At 40.0% G+C, this 24,696-nt stretch overlaps 1 protein-coding gene across 1 annotated transcript in view; it reads right to left on the bottom strand.

Moving 5' to 3' along the window:
- ryr2a (ryanodine receptor 2a (cardiac)) overlaps positions 1-24,696 on the bottom strand; it is a 150,820-nt gene that overhangs the window by 98,190 nt on the left and 27,934 nt on the right. Inside the window, 8 exon segments of the mRNA XM_054601717.1 lie at positions 1,743-1,817; positions 3,212-3,308; positions 4,251-4,350; positions 6,574-6,682; positions 10,025-10,107; positions 10,889-10,963; positions 13,186-13,290; positions 13,767-13,886. Of these exon segments, the coding sequence (XP_054457692.1) occupies positions 1,743-1,817; positions 3,212-3,308; positions 4,251-4,350; positions 6,574-6,682; positions 10,025-10,107; positions 10,889-10,963; positions 13,186-13,290; positions 13,767-13,886 (764 nt within the window).

The following is a 24,696-nucleotide window of genomic DNA, read 5'->3' as shown; positions in this document are numbered from 1 at the left end:
TGGAAAATATGACAGTCCTCATGTGCAGTAAAGTCACATGTGCTCACAGCATAGACGGAGCAAAGAAAGGAGACTTATAATCTGACTTTCTTCAATAAAAAATATAGAAAATAAAGTCTAATAAAACGCTTACAGACACCTCTGAAGCTCACTAATTACCAACTGGAATGCTGTTTTTTTATTCAATACACAATCATTGTGTTGCCACATACATTTGTTGAGCTTGGTGACTCCAAGAACTTCAATACGCCCGACTGATGTTCACCAAGAAATAGTTACAGCAGCTCACCTTAATGTGTTGTTGGGTGTATTTTTGACCTTTTGACAAAACCAAGCTAGCTGCTTTCCCCTGTATCAAGGTAACCAACTCTGTAGGATGTGGTTAGCCTGTGCTAAGCTTTCTATATATTTTTTCTTTTATTTAGTTGAGCTGACTGTTGTGACTCCCTGTGCTGCAGGTACTATTCAACTCATGTTGAATAATAGCTGCAGGACTGTTTTTGCCATCTTTAACACACAGCAGTCAGTTTGCAGAGGTGTTATATATGTAAATAGTGTAATAAAATACACAGAAAAACATCAATTAGTTTTTATCTTGACAAATCAGTCAAGCTGAGCCAGTTGCTGTTAGTAAGATATATTTTGTTTTACTAATTTCAATATAATTTTTCTGTCATTTTCTTTGTAATTATAATTACAAAAGAGTATTGTCAATCCAAATGTGACTTAAATGTTTAAAATATGGCAACCACTAAGTCAACTTGGGCAACCAAGGAGCTGCTGCCTGGTTACTGACCTGGAAACCAAGTCTGTCTGGTCCTGATTCTGCTGTTTCTTAGCAACTATTAAAGCCAATACAAGGCTGTTGTGACACACACACACACACACACACACACACACACACACACACACACACACACACACACACACACACACACACACACACACACACACACACACACACACAGTGAGTAAAAGTTGTAATATGTTTAACATGCTAGACTCTTTACACTGTGAGGAATTCTAAGCAGTGGCTCACTAAAAAGTGAGTTGTTTTGTTTGTATCAGTAATTAATTATGGTGCTAGTTCATATAAGAATGTCAATTTATCCTCTCTGAAAATGTTAGATTCAGTATATCAAGCTGCATTATGATTTGTCTTTGATTTGGGTTGCTGCACACATCATGGCAGTTTGTATGAAAAAGTTTGTTTTCTTTTATACAACTGTAGAAAGAAACATTGGTACATTTTTCTGTATAAGGCCATATTACACAAACTATGCTCTCTGCTGAGGCCAAAACAACAAAAGCAGTATCAATTGCTGCAACCTCTGATCACAAATTAGGTACGTCATCACTAGAACCAGCACTGTTTTTTGTGAAAGCGCTTTTAAAGTTTTTGGACCCTCATCTTGGTGGGAGCTACAGAGACATTTTAAATTAGATTATTTCATAAGCATGCAAAGGGTTAAGGATCATTTGAGGACTGAATATACTTGTCTTGATGCTGAATGACAATTCTTTGATTGATGCGATGTGCTTGTTTGTTTTAAGGCTGTTGTCTCTTTTATGTGAAATTTGTGTGTTATATTGTCTTTAACTTTTGCTGTTTTTTTAAGCCTGATATATGGCAATCTTGGCCAGGACCCCTTGTAAATGAGATTCAAAATCTCATTGAGATTATCCTGGCTGAATGAGGTTAACTAAAAATGTATGTATATATACTTTAATGATGTACTCACACAACCCGCAATGTCTCCAGCCTCCACAGGGACCTGGCATGACTGGACACTGCTCCACCCTCATAGTGCACTGTCCTGGGGGTAAAAATGAAAGTAGCACATCTTCAGATGTATTATATATCCACTCCACACATAACAGTGTACAAGTCACTTCTTCCACTGCAACTCCAGTGGAAATTGACTTGAGTGGAAACAGATATGCTACTACCTGGATGACTCAGTATCAAACCTCAGCAGACAGTCGGGAGGAGAAACACAGTCGCTCTCATCGGCATTGTTTAACAACATAGATGTCCCTTCTGGAAACATCTTAAAACTATAATTATAAATAGTCCTCCATGTCTCAGTCACAGCAGTGAGCTCAGTCTATAATGAGAGTTGCTCCTTTCTCTCCCTGCAGGCCATGGTAATTTCCTTAAAACAGAAGCTGAATACTGTGTATGTCTAATGGTCTAAACTCAAGGGGGGAGGAGAGCCATACTTGAGATGAGGAAGCGAGGCAAAAGGCAAAACTTTGATTGCAAAGGTGACTTTGACATTCTGTTAAGGCCTGAGAAACTTAAATGTCAGAAGAGACGCTGGAATATTTTGAATCGCCATATGTTGATGACCATTGTTCAATGTAATTAAACCCAGATTTAATGGATGTAGTGCTATACTGTAAACATACACGTGGTTTGAATTATCCAATGATGCAAATGTTAGCTGGTCGGAAACACAGGACTCTCTCTGTCATGTCTACTATCCTTCCTATATGACTTGAAAGCGACATCAGCATTATTGACTCATTGTTGACAGCTACCCCGTGACTAGTAACATCCATCACTTTCATACAAGATTTGAATCTTACAGTTCTCACTGTCACACTGCTGATTCCCCCATAAAAACACTGTTAGCTGCAGCAGCTCCCTTCACCAGCCTGTGATCCTCCTGTTGTGTTGACTTGCCAAGATCTAATGTTGATGTATGTTTCATCTATTTCTAGAACATCTATTTATTCTTCATTGCATTTGGTAGAACATAATGCATACCATGTATTTTGACCACCCCAATTCTAACATTGGAATCATGTACAGTAGGGTAGGGATCTTTTCTCAGCCAGTAGGGACAGGAGGGACTTTTATAGAAACCAGTTATCCAGAGTCTGTAGCCGGACAGAGCCAGACTAAAGAGAACTTGCTTTGTGATAAAAGTTCCTGAAATACAGTACATTTGCCATATGATCTGCTGAAAAACGTGTTCCGGACACCTCCAAAATAGATGCTAGAGAGGAACTTAGAGTGTCATACTTGTTTAAGGCCACTGGTATTTGGAGAATTGTGAGTGTTAATATATATTTAATCTGATTTTTACACCGAATCAGTGCAGGAAAATGACTTCATGTAAAAGAAGAGCAGAGACATTTTGTTAAATAAATGACAATCATGAGTCTATATATCATTCCAGTTGTAAGTATCAGTGCACATTACCTCCTCTGCTCGTCCCCATGCTCCCCAGACGGAACAGTCAGACACTCGTCCATGTGACCATGAAGGAGGCGCAGGACGTCCCCTCCTATCAGGAAACCTGCAAAAAAGAGAACAGACAGGGAGAAAAATGGGCATGACATTGAAGAAGGAGAGGGAGAAGGACAGATAAAAGGGACTTTGTGAGTCGACACATGAATCATACTACAGAGAAATGGACAGTCGGGTTTGCATTAAAGCTCCAGAATTAGAACATACACTACCTTGCCTACACATTCTGAAACACTATTGAGCATTCTGATGAACCTGACTACTGACGTGGGAGTAATGCAGCAGGGATCAAATATGGTTTCAAACAAGACATGGAATAGTGATTCTGAAACCCACCTGTTCAGATAAATAAAGACCAGCACCAGCAGAGCTGACTTCCCAAATGAAGACCACCTGTATCTTTAAATCAGGTCACTCTGAGCCTTTTGGGAATCGTAGTCCCTACTAGACTTAATGTACAGGTGGCAGCCACAGGCAGTTGCAGCGTCCTAATGCCATACAAAATTTTATAAACTAAGCAGGTTTTTACTCTGTAGGGTGTCCATCCTGGAAAAGTGACTAAATGAAGTAAGTAAAAATCTGCATTCAATGCTATTGCCCTATAATTCCTTTCACAAAGGAAAACGAGGCACTGCTAACATCTGCAACTCATTAGAATTAAGTGTAAATGGCAGTGAAATAGTTCAAGCATGATAGGGTTACAGTACATATTGTTTGCATTCACTTATTGACTGTACTACTGTTAGTTCCACCCTCTAATGAAGACGCTACTTGATCAACCAATGTCCTCCAAATATCATCATATTTGCAAACATGGTGCATCCAAAGTGTCTCAAACTTTGAATACAATTACTAATAGAATTTGTGCAAAAAATTGAAGCCTCAACACAAAAATGAGCAAAAGCACACTGCAAGCTTGCAAGGAAGAAAGAAGAAGAATGATAGAAAAAAGAAAACAGACAAAGAAACAAAGAAACATAGACAGGTGTACCTTGTGCTACTTCACTGCCAGAACAGATGGGAGCCACACTCCATAGGGTCTGCTGGAAGGCTGCATCAACATGAAGACTGCCATTACCGTAGGACAGATGCTGCATGGGGAGAGATATGAGAGCCAATACAAATAAATAAATGAATGACTGAAATACATACAAACACTAACAATGTTCCTGTATTAAGCTATTCAGAGAGGCAGGCCAAATCTGGCCATTGAAATCACCAGGGGCCAGTTACATAAACTTAGTTTAAGACTAGTCTTGGCCGTAGACATCACCAAGATTGTCAGGTTAGACTAGCCTGTCTGTTGCATAAACATCAAGACTGACTTAATTTAAGGTAGTCACATATTCCCCTTGCTAAGCATGATGTGGGAACTTTGTTGGTATGGCAACAAACTGTTAAAAGATTATCTAACTACTTAAATTGTAACCATTACTTTTAGCAAACTTTTAGCCAACTATTTAAACTGTTTAGCCATTACTCTTAGCTAATTTTGAGCTAACTTTTTAAACTGTTTACCAATTACATTTCTAGCAAATCTTTAGCTAACTATTTCAAGTGTTTATCCGTTACTCCTAGCTAACACTGGGCTAACCTTTAGCTAACAATGTCAACTGTTTACCCATTACTTGAAGCTAACTTTGGGCTAACTTTTAGTTATTATTTCAACTGTTTACCAATTACTTTCAGCTAATTTTATGCTAACTATTTCAACTCTTTATCCATTACTTTAAGCTCAATTTTACCTTACTAAACTATTCAACTGTTTATGCATTACTTTAAGCTACGTTTCTGCTAACTTTTTCAACTATTTACACATTACGTTTTCCTTTCTTTTCAACTTAGTAGCTATTTCAACTATTTATTCATTTTAGCAAATGTTTAGCTAATGTTAACTGTTTCTACTGTTTACCTTTACTTTTAGCTAATTTAGCAAAAGTTGACTGTTTCAACAATTTTTGGGGGGATTCTTGCACCATAGTCTTATTATTTCCGAAAGATTTCAACAGTTCTAATGATTGAATTTATGCTGTTCCCCTTATTTTGTTTTTTTCTCTCATACTTGATGTGGTGTCACTGTTGCACCTGCCATTTATTATCTTCTGTGAAGTGTCTTATTTCACCCGTAATGCAGTGCACAACAGTCCAACAGTCAGTCTTACATTAGTCACTTATAAAAAAGTGTCTGATTTAAAGTTATATTTGAGACAAAGACTTGGTTTATTGTCATTCAGCTGGCCCCAGAGAGTGTGCAGTGCTGCCAGTGTATCAGACCATGCAAATGTATTAAGTATGTGGTCAGCATTGCTTACAGTCTTCCATTATTTTTTGTTCTAAGCAGTAAATATTCAAAAGACAGACAGTCAGGTAAAAGACAATGAGGAATGAAACAGATAATGTATGTACAGTAGCTAAACAGTCTGAAGTGTTTCCAGTTCTATTATAACTAATACCCTTTGCAAGTGCTCGCTGCAGATTATGAAATCATGCCAACACTTTGATTAAAGTTTCAAAAATGTAGCAAATGTGGCTAATTTCATGAGTCTAGTACTTTTGATTAATGCTATAGTACCATCATCATATATATTGTCTGTGTCAAAATATCAGCAGTATAAAGGCGAGACACAACAGATAAAACATTGTTTTTTCAAGCACTGGACAATTTGAGATTTTTAAATATTTTGCTTCCATAACATGTTTTTATTAAGATAAGTAGAAATAAAACATCCAAAATACACATAAAGGTGTAGTACTGTGGCTATTTATGTCTGTAGTTTTCTCCTAAATTCCCCAAAAGTTGGCATTAGATAATGCCTCATTTGCATATTTATACATAACATTTTAGAAAACTTGTAATAGAAAAAAATTGTATCTTAATTTAGTAATAAACTAAGTACATTTAATGGTGATCTCTATTGTTCCATTTCTTTCACCCAAATCACCTCTAGTGTCTTGCAAAATGAATGGAATTTTACAATACATATCTTTTAAGGTATAATATGGGACAATTTCCTTAGAAACAATGCATAGACTCATACAAAATTGAATTCATTCAGTCATTCTCCGTAACCGCTTATCCTGTTTAGATGAGTGTGGGAGAAATGCCAGCAGCGTCCAGAGGTATATTCACTAATATATGGCTATAGATGAGTTTAGTGTGACCATATGGTATTAAAACCCATCAAATATCTTAACTGTTAAAGAGGACAAGAAAGAAACAACAAAAAAGGAAAGAAACAAAGAATAAAGGAAAGAAGAAAGAACCAAAGACACAAAGTGAGAGTGATAGTTAGATGAGATCTCTTCACACTAACCAGATATCTTTCAGAGGAAACGCTGACCAGGATGAGATCATCTCCCACTCTAACCTTCTCACCCTCTGACCGCTGCTTTGATGCTGGATGGATCGTCCACCAGCATGCCACACACACACACACACACACACACACACACACACACACACACACACACACACACACACACACACACACACACACACACACACACACACACACACACACACACACACACACACACACACACACACACACACACACACAGAGAGAGAGACAGAGATAGACAGACAGAGTAAGAAAACACACAAAAGAAGCACACAATAGCTCAGAAATGTGTCCATGAAACACAAACTCAAACACAGCAATATGAAATCTTGTAATAACACTACCTATAAGCCTGTGTACCACTTTGGTGGCCTACATTTGTCATGCAGCTGTTCTTCTTGTACTGTAAATTGCACCTTCGGTAAAAGAAGCAGGTCAAGAACAAAAACAGAGCAGACGTCGTACCTTTGCAGAGTCTAATTGTTCTGACTTTGTTCCAGAGTGAAAGCCACAGTAGAGAAGCAGACTGAGTGCTGCTTACCTGGGTCTAATCTGAGTTGCCTTATTTGATTGCTGAAGATCTGACATGATCATTATTTTTCAGCTCTTTTAAAAAAGAAAATCTCCAAATGAAAGAGTTCTGGGTTCTTTAATGTAATTTAAACCACGACTCATCGTTTGGTGTTAAGATCTCATTGGGAATAGTGTCGTTAATTACATTTTCTTATCCGCTGAGTTTTCTTAATTTCCCACCTAAAGAGCTTCATGTCAGGAAAAATTCTGGTCTGATTGGAACATTTTTATTCTCTATCTTTTAATTGAAGCTATATGACGTGAAATGTTCTTTTCCTCAAAATTCAACCTGACAAATTTGGTATCTTTAGACAAAAACATCACACATGCTTTTGGCCTTATATGGCTGATGCTTTAGCAAACAGTTTATATCTTTACACACTAGAAGACACAGAGCAACATAAGCATTCATTGCTTGTGTCCACCTGCAGTAAGTCCAATGTTCACTCTCCAGACGGCTCAACATAGAGACGACTGAACTGGAACCTAGCAGCCAACGGTTCTAACAGCCCGAACAGGGCTAACAGTGCTGACAGAGCTAACAGTGTTAGCTAGGGGGAACAGAATGGGGGGCGCTATGCCTCTACAACAGGGGTCTCAAACTCAATTTGGCTTGGGGCCACTGCTGGTATTGTCGTCTCATAGGAGGGCCACTTCAACGTTCAAGCACTACAAGAAAGCGCAATATTTTTGAAAATTTACTTTTTTATTTCCATGTTTTTAATAACTTATTGAAACATTGCACTGAACCAACACATACAATCCCTGAATACATTTGTGCTTTATTCTATTTCTTGCCAGAGACCTGGCAGCGCTTCTGCTCACACAGCTGAGCAACATTTGCCCTGATCAAGGTTACAGTAGAAACTCTGAGTACAGCTTCAACATGGGCATCACTAAGTACTTGCATTTATTAAAGTTCATAGTCAAGAAAAGTTTTTCACACAGATACGTGCTTCCAAAAAGGCACATTACCCGACTGAACATTTTTGACAGCTCAGGGAAGGATGGAAGTAATTCTCTCATGAATTGTCCAGTCATGTCTGCTTTTCCCTGTGCCTCTCTGAATTTAGCTTTTAGATCACTGTTGCACTGCAAGTCAATAAGTTCCATTTGCAACATACTTGGGACACTCTCCACATCAGCTGAGAAGGGGTCAGCAAACAGCTGGAAAGTGTCACAGCGTGCCTTGAAGTCAGCAAAACGCTGATCAAACTCCTGCAGAAGGTTTTCACTAGCACAGGCATATTCACCACCACTGAAGGCTGTGCCCTCCTCCACAAGAGACCTGCATGTTGTGAAATGGCTGAGATATTTTACAGAAAGCTGAGTTTTCCACAATTTCAGTTTAGCGGAGAAGGCTTTCACATTTTCATAAGCTGCAGTGATAAGCTGACCAGGGCCCTGGAGCTTCAGGTTAAGGATGTTCAGCTCCTGTGTTAAGTCCACTAGGAATGCAAGGTCCATAACCCACCCTGGATCATCAGGTTCAGGAACATCCATTCTGTCATCTTCCATGAATTTCTTCACTTCTGCTCTTAAGTCAAAAAATCTCTTCAGGACACTACTAAATGATGTACTTTTACTAAAGTAAAGTACATCACCATATGTTGTAAAAAGGCCCTGAACTGGCGGTGCTGTAAACTCCTGGACCTGATGTAACTGACACATCTCAGGACAACAGACATGACATGCTGCACAGTGCCTGTTGGTGTACGATGCAGTGCAGAACGACTGCTGGATCTGCATTTTCCTCTAACTTTCTTTGAACCAGTGCTACCAGTCGGTCATAGACGGGGCTCCATCCGTGGTAATGCCCACCAGTCTGTTCACAGCTCCTGACATACATCCTTGGCTGTGGTGCGGCCGTGCATTGGACACAAACTCAGCAGCTCTTCTGCTTTATCGGGACTGTTGTTGCCGACGGACAGGTGTCGGTATGTGACTGCAGACCACATTAGGCTACATTATTTTCTTACTTTTCTTTTATCTCGCCGCGTACGCATCACTTTGATTTATTTTGTCAGAGAGAGACATATATACGTATAATGTCCCGCTGGGCAGCAACTTAAAAAACTTTTTTTTGGAGGTGTTGTGAACGCAGCGCGCTGGGACGAATGTCCGCGTTTAATAGAAACGAGGCAGCCAGCCAGGCACGGAAGAGAACTCTCCATGGCAACGCTGCTGTAACTCTCCATGGCAACGCTGCTGTAACTGTCAGTCATTGAGAATGTTTCTCTGCTTGCATCAAGCCCGGTCGATGTCCCGCCCCCGAGAGCCATATACCCACCGTGATTGGTAGGTTCGTTCAGCTCCGCACACAACACTGTAAAGTGCCATTCATATAAAACTCGCGGGCCGCACTAACATTAAACTTTCATATTAAGGTGGGGGCCACAAAATATCGTCTAGCGGGCCGCAATTGGCCCGCGGGCCGCGAGTTTGAGACCCCTGCTCTACAAGAACGTTGTGTGAGAGCATTGCATAGCTGGCCAGTGGTGCACAACCATTGATGTATATAGGGAGTGGGCACAACAGAGGGACTCACATGCACTAACATGCATGCACGGCCCGCCTGGCTATACGTAAACAAAGCACAGAGAAGCTCTGATTACAACACACACAGAAGGAGAGCGTCTTCATTCTCTGCTCAGGTAGACATCACTCCTCTATATCTTTACATTGCAAAAAGTTGTTTGCTCATATATTAATGCTCTGAATCCAGTATGGAACATTTGAGATACAGTTCTGATCATTTGGCTACACAGCAGAAGTTTATAATGACTGCTGCGGGCAAATTCTAAATAAGTGATAATAGAAAGCAGTGCTTTAAAATAAATGAGTTTGACTCCTACCTGTGGTATCTTCCTGCAGTCCAACATCAAAAGCCAGTTTGTCTGTGGATGAGCGGGAGGTGGACAGACAGCACAGGTACTAAACAGAGAAACACAATTAATTCCTTCAATCCATCTGATTATCATCTACCGACTACAGTGCAATAGTTCTATAATGCCCCATTTGATGGAATTGATACCTATTGCCTGAAGAGCTCATGTTTGTTATTCACTACCCCTACCAGGTAATAATCACAGCCCCAGTTGCACACTCTTTCCTGCTCACTCATTGGTTCGGCAATTAAGTCTGGCTCAGAGAGAAACAGTATCTCTTTTAGTTCTTCACAAAAAGAATAGTGTTTCCTGTAAAAGGTCCATCAGTTCAGTGTAGAGTTTGAGTTCTATGAGACAAGTAGAAAAAAGTAATTTGCTGCCCCTCATGCCAAAATATTGGGACTACATGGCAGCCCATGTATTGAAGATAAAAGAAAAAAAGTAACCTTACAAACTCATCAAATTGGCTGTTTTATTTTCAGTATTTAAATAATTTTTTTATCATTTAATTATTAAAATTAATTCTGTCTTGGCTAGTCTGCCAATATCGCAGACAATCGCAACCGGTGGCACCGATGACAGTATAGAACTGTGATTAACTATATAGAAATAGTTAATCTTCTCTCTGATGGTATGTTTACTGATGTAGGTCATATAGAGGAATCAGGATTTAATTGAGACGGTTTCATAACCAGTTAAAAGTTCCTCATAGTTACTTTACATAAAAAAGCAGATATTAAATAAACATGACAGAAACTTCCTTGTTTTTATATTAAAGATGTCAATGTGGCACGTGCATGTTTATTTGTGTTGGTGTGTTCACTGACCATTCCACTGTAGGAGTGGCGCAGCAGCACAGCGTGTCCGTACAGTAAAGTACGATGACCGCCGCCCTGGGCCGTCTGACAGAGACATTGACAAGATGGAGAGAGAGAAAAAAAAAAGACGAGTTACAAAAGACAGAAAGTCACTGGGAGAGAAAAACAGTAAGAAACAGCCAAATGCTCCCCATTCACAGGTAAACGATCCGACCAATCACAGGTCTTTGTTTCCAAACCTGCAAAAAGTGGAAATTCTTTTGATTTTGTTGAATGCTTTGTGTAAAGAAGTGTGTCTGAACTGACCTTGTATTAAGATGTGTGCATTGTACATCTGATGCAAGTTCAAAGTCTATGTTTATAGGTATCTTAGGTTCAGTGTACAGTTCAAGGTGGTTAAGTAGTGATTTAAAATGTTTAAGTGGAATAAAACCCCTTTGTTTCAATGAAAAATTATGCAAAATAACAATGATCTGAATGTTGAGCATAATAATTATAGTTGCTGTTTTTGTGATTACCTTTCAGCCCTGTTCAATGAACTAGACAATGTAATAAAGTAAACCAGCGCTAGTGTTCCTCAAAATAAGATCACATTTTCTATAAACCCTTTTGGCTCTGTGTCCCTTCTCCTCCCCGCAGCATTCTTAAGACTATAAAGGTGCTGCAAAACTACAAAGTGACACTGGAGTCTTGCTCCCTGACTACAGTCATTCTAGCCTGCTCCTAAAGGTCTCACAGGCCAGAGACGTTTAGTAGTATATATATATATATATATATATATGCATATCCCTGAATATTTCAGGGTATTTATCTGGTATTTATCCTAAATGACTCCCCCCAGCAGTAGGGCAGTCCAGCCACTGTTAAATGAGGATGCCATTGAAGACACATGATGTTTATGTCCTCATGTTGAACATGTTAGATTGATGGTGGTGGGACTGATGTTTGTGCAGCATTGTAAACAGCTGTGTCCCAACCATGCATTTGGAGATTTGTTGTTGAGCGAAGTGTTTGGATCTGTTTGCCTCGGGGCAGAAATCTGCCTGTCGGCCGATCCAAAAACTGAACGTCCCTGGGAGAGAAGCTCAGTTTTTTTGGCCATCCTCTATCTCTACTGGAACCTTTCCTGCAGAGGAATCATATTTCAAGTCAATCCTCTGGCTCCCGATAGGGACTGCCTTTGGTTCTGGTCTAATTGCGGAATGATGACACTGTGTGTAATTTTAAAGGAGTAGTTCAGCAATTTTGGGAAACATGCTCATGTCACTCTTAAAGATAGTAAGCTGAGCTGAGAAGGTCGACACCACTTTCTTGTTTTTAGCGCTCAATGTGGCGCTGCAGCCAGCAGCCGATTAGCTTATCTTAGCATGAAGGCTAGAGAGCCGTCTAATTAGCATATCATTTGTAGTGCACAAAAAATAAGAGTCAACCTTTATTATTTCTTATTATTAGCAAATGAAGACAAAAACCTGGCCTGTTTCTCAGTACAAGGTTACATACCCTGTGTAACACAGGGTTCCATAACAAAAATTGGATTTAAATTTAAATCTACTCTTATTTCCCTAAATCGCTTGTGGCTCCTCACAAATATATAGCTGTTTTTTTGTTTTTTTCTAATCTCAGTAATTTCCTAAAATAGCTGGCCACAGTTGTTTTTAAGTGTGTGTACAGTGTGTGTGTGTGTGTGTGTGTGTGTGTGTGTGTGTGTGTGTGTGTGTGTGTGTGTGTGTGTGTGTGTGTGTGTGTGTGTGTGTGTGTGTGTGTGTGTGTGTGTGTGTGTGTGTGTGTGTGAACTTTTTTGAACATGGATTGCTGCGACTAGGCCTGACCCCGGACTCATTTGTATCAAATGGTGAAAGTATCGACTCTGTCTTCTTGTTTGGGAGGATGGATAACAGATTACAGTCAAACAGAAACACATTTGATCCAGTTCAAATCAAAGGACAGCACCTGCACAACGCAGACCTAGCCAGTGGTGTCATACAACTGTTGAGTAAAACGTTTGAAACCACAACGTTGAAACTGTGTTTGCTTGATGTAAAACTGATCAGCAGCCTCCTTCTTGCTTGAATTGTAGATAAGTGCTAGCAAAGAACAACCCTTTAGCCACGAATGAACAGATAAGCGAACTGATTCACTCTCCACCTCCTCCAATGTGTGTTTCATCAGGCCGCTGTCTCACCTGAAGAAAGCCCTGATCTGAGAACAACCTACTGTATATTCATTCATCCCCCTTCCCTGGTGAGTTTGTGTGTATGTGTGTGTTTGTGTGTGCGTTTTGATTGTGTGTGTTGCTTCACACTCACCCCCTCAGCCTTATCCTCGGTGTTGGCCAGCATCTCCTGAAGGGCTCGTACCGACAGCGACTGCTCCAACACAAAGGTGCAGATGGACAGATCTGGAGGCACATTCTGAAACGGGAACACATCTCAGAGGATTGACTTAACTTTTACAGTTTTAAGAGTCAATTCTTTTTGGATGAACACTCTGCAGGATTGCTGACCATAAGCAGATGTGTAAGATCAATGAAGTAGAAATACTTTTGTACTGGTTTTGTCTGTTTGGTTAGAAATTCATCACATTTCTTAACAGAGCAATTTTACACCTTTGGACTGGGATAATTCACAGTGTGTGTATGGCTGGGTGAATGAGAGACACAATTATAAAGAGGTTGAGATCTGGTGACTTGTAATGAGTATATTAATTATGTGAATCATACAGTACGCCCTTCACATTCAGTGACCTCTCATGCCTCTTATGGAGGCATGGACATTGTTTATGTTAATGTCTACACTCATTTATATGGGGTTTCCCTTTGATTTGTCCCCTGACAGACATTATGTTGTCCATGTGGCATTAAGGAGTGTATCAGAGCTTGTATCAGTACCTTGGAGTTGGAGATGGATTCAAGGAAGCAGAGTCTGTTTCCGAAGCCTTCAGCAGCCAGACAGAGTTTCTGTTGTTCCTTGTAGATCGTGGCTGAGCACTGGAGGACCACCTCGTCATCCTAAACACACACACAAACACACACACACAATGGTATAGTTACAAATCCAAACATTCATTGACCCAGAGTCGCGAACAGAGATTTTCTGTTGCTCATTGGTGGAGGCTAAAAACTGCAGAGCAACCTCATCTTCCTAGAGAACTGACACTCACAAACGCACTTCCAAACCAAGCCCTTTACAGTGTAGCACTACAGTGCATCGATGGGGAGCTTAAAGACATATTGTTTTTGTTTTGTTTTTGTGAAAATAAAATCAGACCTCATCAAAAACTAGTCCATATAAAAAATGCTAGAGTCAAACTGCATACACAAATGTAAACCTACAATTATTAGAGTAAATAATAGAGACTGAAAACAATTAAGTACCCTTGAACACGAAAGTGAATCAAAGCGAACTGCAGCAGCAGGGGTCGGTGAAAAAAACCTTTGTCAAGGTCGGACAGTTTCCAGCAGCCATCAAAGAATACACAGGAAGTCGCAGAAATAGTTACATCCTGATAGATCTGTAGGCTACTTGTAGTTTGTAGACCACATTCAGATTATATAAATAACCTTTACCATGACTATTCAACCTCACAATATATGTTTTTAACATATTAAACCTTAATTTCAGCAACAACATGAACAGCTTACGATCTAGCGTTAAATACTACAATTACAAAGAAAATTCAAGTTTTCTACAAAACATGGTGTTTTGTTGTGAGAACTAAAAGCCAATACACTCTTTGATCAGGAGACAGCCAGGCGCTTCCCATCATGCCCTAGGTCCTGCAGTCGTTGGAGAGAAACTGCGGCGCCCCATCTAAAAACTACATCCACCTCGATCTCGTGAGGTTATCGTTGCATGACATCAGAGCAAGTCGGACACAAATCTAACCGGCATGCATTGTGTTGCGATGGATTAGCGATTCTGTGCAGGCCTGGCTCATCTCAAATAAACCTATTGTCATATTATGTTCAATGCTATCTATTTCTAGCATACTATCCATGCTATGCTATCATATTTTGTGCTGTTTGAGGACAATGTAAGGTAAGAGAAGGATAGTGGTAACCGTAAAAAAAAAAAAAAGGTTTAAAAAAAAAAAAAAAAAAAAAAGGTTTAAAAAAAAACCACCCCAACCACCACACTCTTACAATCTGCTATATACAACAAAGGACACAGAACCTGTTGCATTAGCACTGATTGTTGGAAATGGTGTGAATTGTGAATTGCAGACCAGTGGAGCAGTGGGGCATTTCTCTAGATCTTTGTCTGTCCGCGGTTGGCTGGTCGCTGCTGGGGGGCCCCACTGAAGTCTGAGCTGAAGGAGTTTCTGGTGAACCTCGGTGCTGTAAAACCATTTTGTCTGATTTTGCTAGGGAATGGGCCTCTCACACACATCTGACAGAATGGTCACGCTTCTAGTTCAATTACTCCAGTTGTCTACACAGACAACTTTTTGTTGCATTTCAAGTACATCTTCTTCAACCTTACCCACAGAACTAGAGTTATGTGTGTTGGGCTCTGAGCTCTTGGGCGCCATTAGCTGTTAGCTCTTGTAGCATAAACACACTGCAGGACTCTGCTGCCCACCGGCTGCTGACAGCTAAGCTAACTACCTCTCCTCCCAACCACATGAGTAGACGTGCTCTGTTGTAGTCAGCTCTGGGTTCAGTTTGTCATTTGCTAAGCTATTAGTCATCCATTAATTCACAACTATATACATATATAGATAGAGGGGATCATCTTACCTAGTCATGCAAATCAAAAGAGCATCAATTCAAAAGATACCAAACGGAATCAGTTGTTGATCACTTGTGCAACCTACCAGCCATATAAGTGTAGTAAGGAGTCAGCAATCAATGATGGTATAAAATGTGAGAACCAATGCGAGGACACAACATATATTCTGCTAATGGGTCCAGTACTATGTGAGATTAGAAGTGGACATACAGACAGACCAGTACATTATGATGAATTAGTTTCCTTTGTGTCATCATTTATGAGGGCTCTCTGCCACTAGAAGTGCAAACAGACTCGGGAAAAATGGCCACAGAGTGCAGGTCTCTCCCATTGGGACTATTCTGGTGAACTCTCTGCTGCAGTGTTTCTCTCTCGGACTGCAGCTGGAAGATGTTGGTGAGTAGCAGTGATGGCAGGCCTCTGGCCACTACACCATACAAGCAGAATGCATTTTTATAGGTTCAGCTGGAAATGTACTAAATGTAATAGAGTAGCATCGGGGAACATTGTAGTTGTCATGAGATGCCTCTATAATTCATCAGTCACTGTGGTTCTGCTTAATTACTTAGACGTGTGGGCTGAGGGAATTCCATCACACACACACACACACACACACACACACACACACACACACACACACACACACACACACACACACACACACACACACACACACACACACACACACACACACACACACACACACACACACACACACACAGAACCATATAAGGTTTGCTGGAAACTGGCGTAATATCTTATTGAATCTTACAGCGTCTGGCACACACAATCCGTCCAGCCCACACACACATACATGCACACACACACAATGCACTGAGAGGAAGCTGCGATATCTACTATGGCTATCGTTAACTAAAATAATGCCTTAGTGACATTTATAATGGCGCACACTTTATCACACACACACACACACACACACACACACAAACAAACACTGTTCCCTACATGAAGATGTCTGGTGTCTCTGTCAGCGGCAGTTCTCATTTCAGCCTTCTATGGAGTGAGAGAGAAAAAGGAAAAGAGACACAGAGGGACTGATAGAAGATCAACGGCACTAGTTCTGAGCCACATGTAGTCGCTGCGATTTTGGCTCGCGCTTTACACTACAGCACGGTAATAACATGGTGATAATGAGGTAGTAATTAACTAATACTATGTAATCAATTGAATATATGATATGTACAGTATTACATTGAAATGGTAGGGGACTAAAGGGAAGGTTTGAAATGTAAGGAGGATGAATTGCATGACTATCATTACATAGTAATAACTATTTTTTACAAATGATAACCATTTGATTTTGAAGGTATTACGCTCATAGTAGCCTATCATTTTGTGAAAACAACCTATATTACCTCGTTATCAAGCAATTACCCCATTAATGCCACATACACATTTTTTATCCAAACATTACTAATGATATAGAATTCTTTTTTAGAATGTTGCCATGTCACCAAAATGGTTTTGACTCGTTGCTATCTTTTAATGTGTTTCCGCATTATAACCTGTTTTTGGCCCCTTATTAGCCTGAGTATACACATTGTTAATACCAAGATGGTACCTGGTAATTACACAGTGAATTATTTATCTTTATTATCAAACTATTACAAGACTATAAACATGCTTTTACCTAGCTGTTGTGTAGAGTCCTTCCAGAATTTGTAGCGTGTGTGTGTGTAAGTGTGTTGTCCAGTCACTTTGTTTTGCCGTATTAGATACAGAACCACTTAGTTTGGAGGTAAAAATCGAATGAGCACACCTCATCCACAAACCATTACAAATCAATGTTGAAATTTAAATCAGTTTTACGATGTAACCGAGTTTTGCTTAAGGCTTGGTAAGGTTTAAGAGACCATTGTCATCAATGATTGTGCTCATGGTTAAAAGAAACTCCTGTGCTGAAGTTGGGGAAATGGCCGAGTAGGTCCAGGTTGAATCAGGATAAAGGAATGTAAACTGTGTTTTTTTCCAGCTAGTGTGATCTTCTGGATGTTTGTGCTTGCTGCTCTGTTGGACCTATTTTTAGTGATGTCACCGTGTTCTGACATCTCAGCAATTACGGGTGCAGCGTTTTCATGGCCAGTTGAACTTGGACTGAGCGGGGCAGACTGTAAGACCCTGATGCAGTGAAACACTTTACTCTGTTATCAAAGAACCGGGGATTACGTTAAGTAACCCAAAGTTTTCTTAAGGGACTCTGGTGCCTGGATACACTACCGCTTTTGTCCAAAGGGACCACTAAAATCAACACAAAATGAAAGTTCCTTGTTGTAGCTTTAAGATTAGGGAACAACTGTGGTCATTAAAAGAAGGCAACGTAGCCTATTGGTAGAAAGTGGGAAACATACAGCAGTCTCACATGTCAAAATTTAACACGGTCTTTCTGAGATAAACCAATGCATTCCAGCAATAACTAAGATTCCAAAATTGATGATTATTCCCTTATCCTTAACCGTTGTTTATAGCAATAAAGTTAGACAAAAATGACTTCCAATTGCATTTACCAAATTTTTGCTTGGAGGTACATTATATTAGTCTCTGTATGTGTGACAGCAGGGTTTACGTTCATGTTATGTTATTAAAAGTGTATTTCTACTGTGTTCCACTTTCAACAAGCAGAGAGTTCTGCAGGACCTCAGCCTCACTTCCCACAATTAGGCTGGGGTCTAAATAAAATTCTGATAAATGTCGTGCAAAGAGTTGTTGCTATTGGCAGCCTTTTTCTGAGACATGCAAAGGAGGAATGGATTTCCTCTGGATCACAGCAACACGTGAAAAGATGAGCAGGTAGAAAAGCCCCCAAAACACATTCAGGACGTGGATGAATGGACTGGCCGTTCAAAAAAGGGAAAAGATGTGGGATTCATGTATGAGGTTAATAAAAGCATAGACTATATTGGGTTACACAATAACATGTTTTTTTTTTAACATTTATAATGTGTTGTGTGTGTGTGCACAGTGTGTGTGTCTGTGTGTTAATCGTAGCGACAAAATGGCTTCCCTTGCTGGAGAAAAACACTCTCTTAGGCTGCATCTGCCCTCCTCCCACACACACAGAAATAGACTGACATAAATTAGCATGTCTTCTGTAGTCTACACAGTCATAAACTCACACACTCATACACAAGTGTGTGCACAAGCAAATAAAAAATCTGAAAATGTGCACACACGCACAAAAACACATTGGAGTGCATGGTCAGTGCTCATCAGGGCTATGCTCATGAAGCAGCACAGAGATGAATACACAGTCTTACACAACAGCTTATTCAACAGTAGCAGTCAGTGGAAACATTAAATGCAACCTTACCCTCCCTGAAAAAGAGTGCAGGGTCTGAGGCAAGGGAGAGAGAGAGAGAGAGAGAGAGAGAGAGAGAGAGAGAGAGAGAGAGAGAGTGAGTGCTTCCACAGAGACCGGATTGTAGTCCAAAGATGGACAAGTAGGATCACCAAAACAATGATTAATCCTCCTCTGACATAACAGAGAGGGACAGAGATTAAGAGTGAGACAGAATCATATTGGGAAAGTATTAAACAATGTTAACATCTTTAATCCCATCCACAGAGTCCACCACAGCAATGGCCGACAATACCACATGGACTGAATGTAGGGGAAAGTCTTCAAAAAGGTATTTCTTACCTTTGAATGGATTCAAACCAAAAATGGTTTAGTGTGTCTCTCAACTCTGACTAATCCACATTTGGTGCTCTAGTGAGTATTTCAGGCAGCAGGAAATATTAAATGAAAAACAAACAAAAGAAAACTTTGTTCCGTTACAGTTACAAGGGAAAATAAAGACGTAATCAGATTACCGACACATTTAACACAAATTGGGATTACTAGCAGGATTACAATTTTAAAATGCCTTTTAAAATAAAGAACGATTTATTACCATTCTTCATGACACAAGTCTCACACAATGGCTTATAGCGTTAAAGAAAAATATGTCATCACTGGGAGGAAATGTCACCCCAGAAAAGGGAAACAATATCACAGTACAGTACAGTGATGGTACGTCTTCCAGCCGTGAAAACGCATGTGAAGTGTGAATACCATACTTCACAAAGTCCCACATTTAAATGTGCATAACGGTAATTATGTTGCAGTCGGAGAAACAGGCAGATGCTGGGACGTAGTTTGACTTGTGGCGATTATATTTCTGTACTGTTACACAACAAACCAGCATACATCCCCACTCCTTAATCTGATTACACGTTTCCTCTACTGTCGGTAAGTAATCTTCTCACAACAGCAGGTAACGATAGATGACCTGCCGTGCTACTCACTCAAAGGCACCGCCTGGTGGGGAAAACTGAGCTGCACATCCCCAAAGCCTAACAACACATCTCAACAAAAGCAAACTTAAATTTGATTTAAAGTCATATAATTGAGATTTCTTCTCTCTTGTCTTTACTTAGGATCGAGGTAATCGTGCTTGTAATATTTTACCCTCCCAACCCTGCACCCATAGCACCAGTGTGGCTCAATGATGTTTTTAATAGTTTTTGACCACAATGGAGCCCTATGACATAGAGGAAGGACATATAGCGGGCTTTGATACACACACAATACTTGTTAGAAGATACATTCATTGTTGCTTTTGTCTGAAGAGGCGAAAAACACACTTACCTCTAAAGCTCCCTAATATCATGTTGTTTCTTGTACAGATAGAAAAAAAGTCAAAGTTACATTTTGGAACTAACCCTTATTCACATTTAAAGCAGGAGACATGAAATTAATATTGATCCTCTTACCTCGCTTTAAGAAAGAAAGCAAATCGTATTCCCAAAATGTAGAACAACTTCTTGAAAGGTTAGCAAACAACTTCTTTACATAATTCAGCAGAACTGTAGCATTAAGTACAACATGTGTTTGTGCCCACCTGTGAATGTAAATCCAAGTCTCACTCTCCTTTTAGCTCCTTTTAGCATTATGAATATTTAGATGATAGACCTGCAACTGCAGTTTTAATGCTGCGTGCTAATTCTGGCCTCATATCAAACCTATAGAGTGACACAGGGTGAGTCACTCTAAAGCCCTTCACCTACATTGATACCAAATCCGGTTGTTCTTATATTTAGTCCTATATTTATGTGTTGAGCAACTATGCATTTATGCGACATTATTTAGGTGTCACAGCCCAAAAAAAAGTAAATGTAATGGAATTTATTCTGCAGCTCCTGATACATTTTCTGTTGCACTGAATGTGCCAGATCAGCCTGCTGTGTGTCAGTGTGTGCTGTGACGCTGTGTGTGTTTGCTATTTGTGCGAGTTGTATTCCAAGTATCCAGTGTTATGGAGCATCAGGGATTTGGAAGACACACACACACAGACACACACAGACACACACACACACAGACACACACAGACACACACACACACACACTCACACACACACTGACAGTGGGCAGGTCAGCGGAGGAGGGTTTAAAAGCTTGGCACACAGAGAGAGAGAGAGAAGAGAGAGAGAGAGAGAGTGGAGGAGGGGAGCGCATCAGTGATGTAATCTGAGAAAAGCAGAGAGGAAGACACTGATGCAGCTACATAAACACTGATAATCACTCAGCTACATTTTTACATGAGGTTACACTTTATTTACAAAACTGTTTGGTAGACATGAGATGCATATTAGCTTTATTTTTAATAGAATCAGGGCTGTGATATTACCCGATATCAATATATCAGTATTAATTGACACACCTCTGATAATATCTTTTCAAATACACATTTTCACAAGATTATTCGCCCTCAGTTTTTTACTCTTTGTACCGAATCATACTTCCTCATCTCTAGCACTGCCATTACATACTCTCATTGTTTTAACAAATCTGCTACTTATTTATGTATTTTAATTTATTGTATAGTATTGTGCTGTACAGTGTTATACTATAGTGTTTTCTGATGAATTGTACTGATTATATTAGGCCATTAAATTGTACTATCCTGCCCAGGGACTTCAGACGTAAACATTTACACTGAGGGGGAAACTGAAATGTTGATTAATGTGCACTGTCCTTGGTAAATAAATAAATAATAAAACAGAACCAAACTGGAGACCGTCTTGTGATGGGATCACACACACAGTTGCGACGTCAAATCGGACACTCCTGTAAAGATTTCCCGACCACATCTGGCCTGGTTCAGATAGTATCATGGTGGCAAAAACTTGTCCAAAAGACAAAACGCACCATGTAAAGAACTCTAAGCCCTCCTCTGTGGTAGTTCCAGCTACAATAGGTGTCTCCAGCACCACATTCTGAAAAGATGACACACACACACACACTCACACACACACTCACCAGGTGAACACAGTAACAGCGCCACTGACACGGCTGGTAAGAATCAGATTCAAACATTCTCTGGATCCGGATTCTCAGATGTGAGTGTATGCTGCTCTTCTTAGTCTTATGTGTTTGTAAACTACATGCGGATCACTTTGGCTTTTTTGGACTCTTGGTCATAAAAACCAACCTCTTTGACTTCAGGCAGAGGGAAGCAGCCAGCCCTCAGCAGTGACACATCCACACATTCTAACGCACATTTAAAAGGATTAGTACAAGTATTTAGATACAGAGAGGTTACAGAGACTTTCTCAACCTCCCTCCACAACCCTTTCCAAAAAAAAGAGCGCACGGAATGCACAATAAACAATATTTTATTATAAGTTTAACTGACAGTATTTGTATTACGATTCAAATGCTCTCAATGTTTTACATTCTGTCATGATATTATTATTGCATTAATAATTTCAACCACAATAATCATGTAGTTAAAGTCAGATATTCTGACAGCCTTAGTTCAAATAAATTCTGATGCATTTTCAATTTAGTTTGTCTGATTGGACCGATGCGGTGCAGTTTAAAGGTGATGTCATAGCAATCGGACCAACCACAGGACTTAGATATGTAGACATGTGATTCAAATCACTATTAAATAAATGTGCAGATTGTGGACTTGTGGTTCAGATTGATCTTAAGCGAACCTTATAAGTTATAAATGCCAGAAATGTGGTAACCACATGTATATGAATCAGCTAAGGAGTTCTGTAAACACTGTGGTGTGCTGAACTTGTTTCCTACTCCGTGTACTCCCAATCCCACAGTAATATATCCCATAATACTGCTGTACAGCATGTATCTGCTTCGTCCGGTCTCTATCCAATTGTCATTATTCAAAATGCGGTTGATTTACAGTCTAATTATACCAATAATGCATATAATCAGTTACTTCTTGACATCAAAGAATATAAATTTACACATTAGAGGCATTAAAGTGCTGCAGGATGATCGTTGCCAAAAGTGTCCAATCAATGAGTCACCTCAGTCTGTATGACCTCATGTTTCCTCCTCTGAACATTAACTGGACCAGAAGTAAAAGTCCTTTTGGGACAGACCAAATGAACCGATCTTGAATTGTGAAAAGTCCTTTGAACTCCTCTACTACCACAGACGGCCCTGTTCTGCTCTGATGTGCTACGCCGAGGGCAGTGGCCAGAGCAGTTTGAGGAAATATTTGGTTCGAACTGTTGATTTGGTTTTGGGCAACTTCTTTATCGTCCGTGCAGACAGTACACATTTATGAGCTCAAGAAAAACACCTCTAAAGACACGAACCGGTGCTGGAGAAAAAAATTAAAAATGACGTAGAGAGGGCTGAAGTGAGGGATGGGGCTACAAATCAACATTATGCATCGACCAAAAGAGCTGATTACATGCCAGGCTACCGCTGACTATTTGGTACATGTTGTAGGTCGTAGGCCGCTTCAGCCTGTTCTTCCTAAACTTGATCCCATGATTCTCTGTACCTGGATCTCACCGTAAAAGCACAGATTTGGGGAGATGGTAAGGTATTATGAGCGTCTGATGCTACTGCTCACATCACTTTATTGCTAAGCCCAAAGGTTCATCTGGTCTTTGTCTGAAACAAAGCCGTTGAGTGCATAAAAGACATTCTCCTGCTCTGCTCTTTACTATTAGCAGCAACTGGGTTTGATCTAGAGTCGTTCCGATACCAGGATTAGAAAATGCCGGGTCGGCTATATCGGTGAGTGTGCTAGTCTATGCACCGATCCGATATCACATTATCATATAATTTATCAGCTCATTTATGCTACACAGTAACTACAACAACACGTGTCACTCACTACCTAATCCCTACATCCTGCCTGATAAACTGATGAACAGACTGGTTAGATTCTTTCATCGTCAGCTCTATAAAAAAACAGAAACGTTTGCTGCGTCCAAAATCCATGATGGAAGAAGCAAAGCCTCTTTCTCATCTCCGTTGAGAGTTGCACACGCTCAGTGCCGACCAGGCAGATGCAGAGAGTGTAACGTTAGCCAGAGTTAGTACAATGACAGCAATTCGGCAACATTTTACACTGGAAATTCTGTAAAAAATAGATAATAAAAGAAAGTTCTATGGCATTCATTCTCTGTAGCCAGGCCGTACAACAAATGAGAGCAATCATGTCATATTGAATGTGTGTTCCCCATCCGACTATCAGTCCCCCTGAATTATTCTGAACTCTTCTGACTCCCCAACTACCTCCCACCCTCACCTCCCCCCTGCACTGACTGCAAGCCCTCATGTTCATTAAATGTGGAATTACAAACAGAGATTAATGTGTCGGATGTTTCAGCCTGAGGTCACGCATAACAGGGGCAAGGACGACGTTGTTCAGAGTTATGTGAATAAAGTTTCATTATGTTCTCATTATTCACCCATTGTCACTTTGCGGGGCTAGTGGCTATAAAAGGAAGCGTGTGAGCACTTTGTTTCATTTGGGTGAGTATCATTCTCATGTATTAGTTTGGTTGAAGGTCTCTGGTATTAATGTTTTCCGTTTATATTTGGGACTAGTGCAGCTGAACGGCTGTTTATGAATGTCAATTTTGCTGGTAATCTTTTGTTGTGGCGTGTTAATATGTTGTGATCTCCGGTTGAGCCACAGTGTATACCACAACAGATAAGCACAAAATCAACGACTGTAAATTGTTCCAGTACACACTGCTGAGGTAGTACACAACTTCATTTAGAGCAAGTTTTCTAATACTTGTATTACATGC

The sequence above is a fragment of the Anoplopoma fimbria genome, chromosome 7 (genome assembly GCF_027596085.1).
Source record: "Anoplopoma fimbria isolate UVic2021 breed Golden Eagle Sablefish chromosome 7, Afim_UVic_2022, whole genome shotgun sequence".
Classification (NCBI taxonomy): domain Eukaryota; kingdom Metazoa; phylum Chordata; class Actinopteri; order Perciformes; family Anoplopomatidae; genus Anoplopoma; species Anoplopoma fimbria.
Note: the sequence above shows the minus strand (reverse complement) of the source record. Positions and strands in the feature narration are given on the sequence as shown.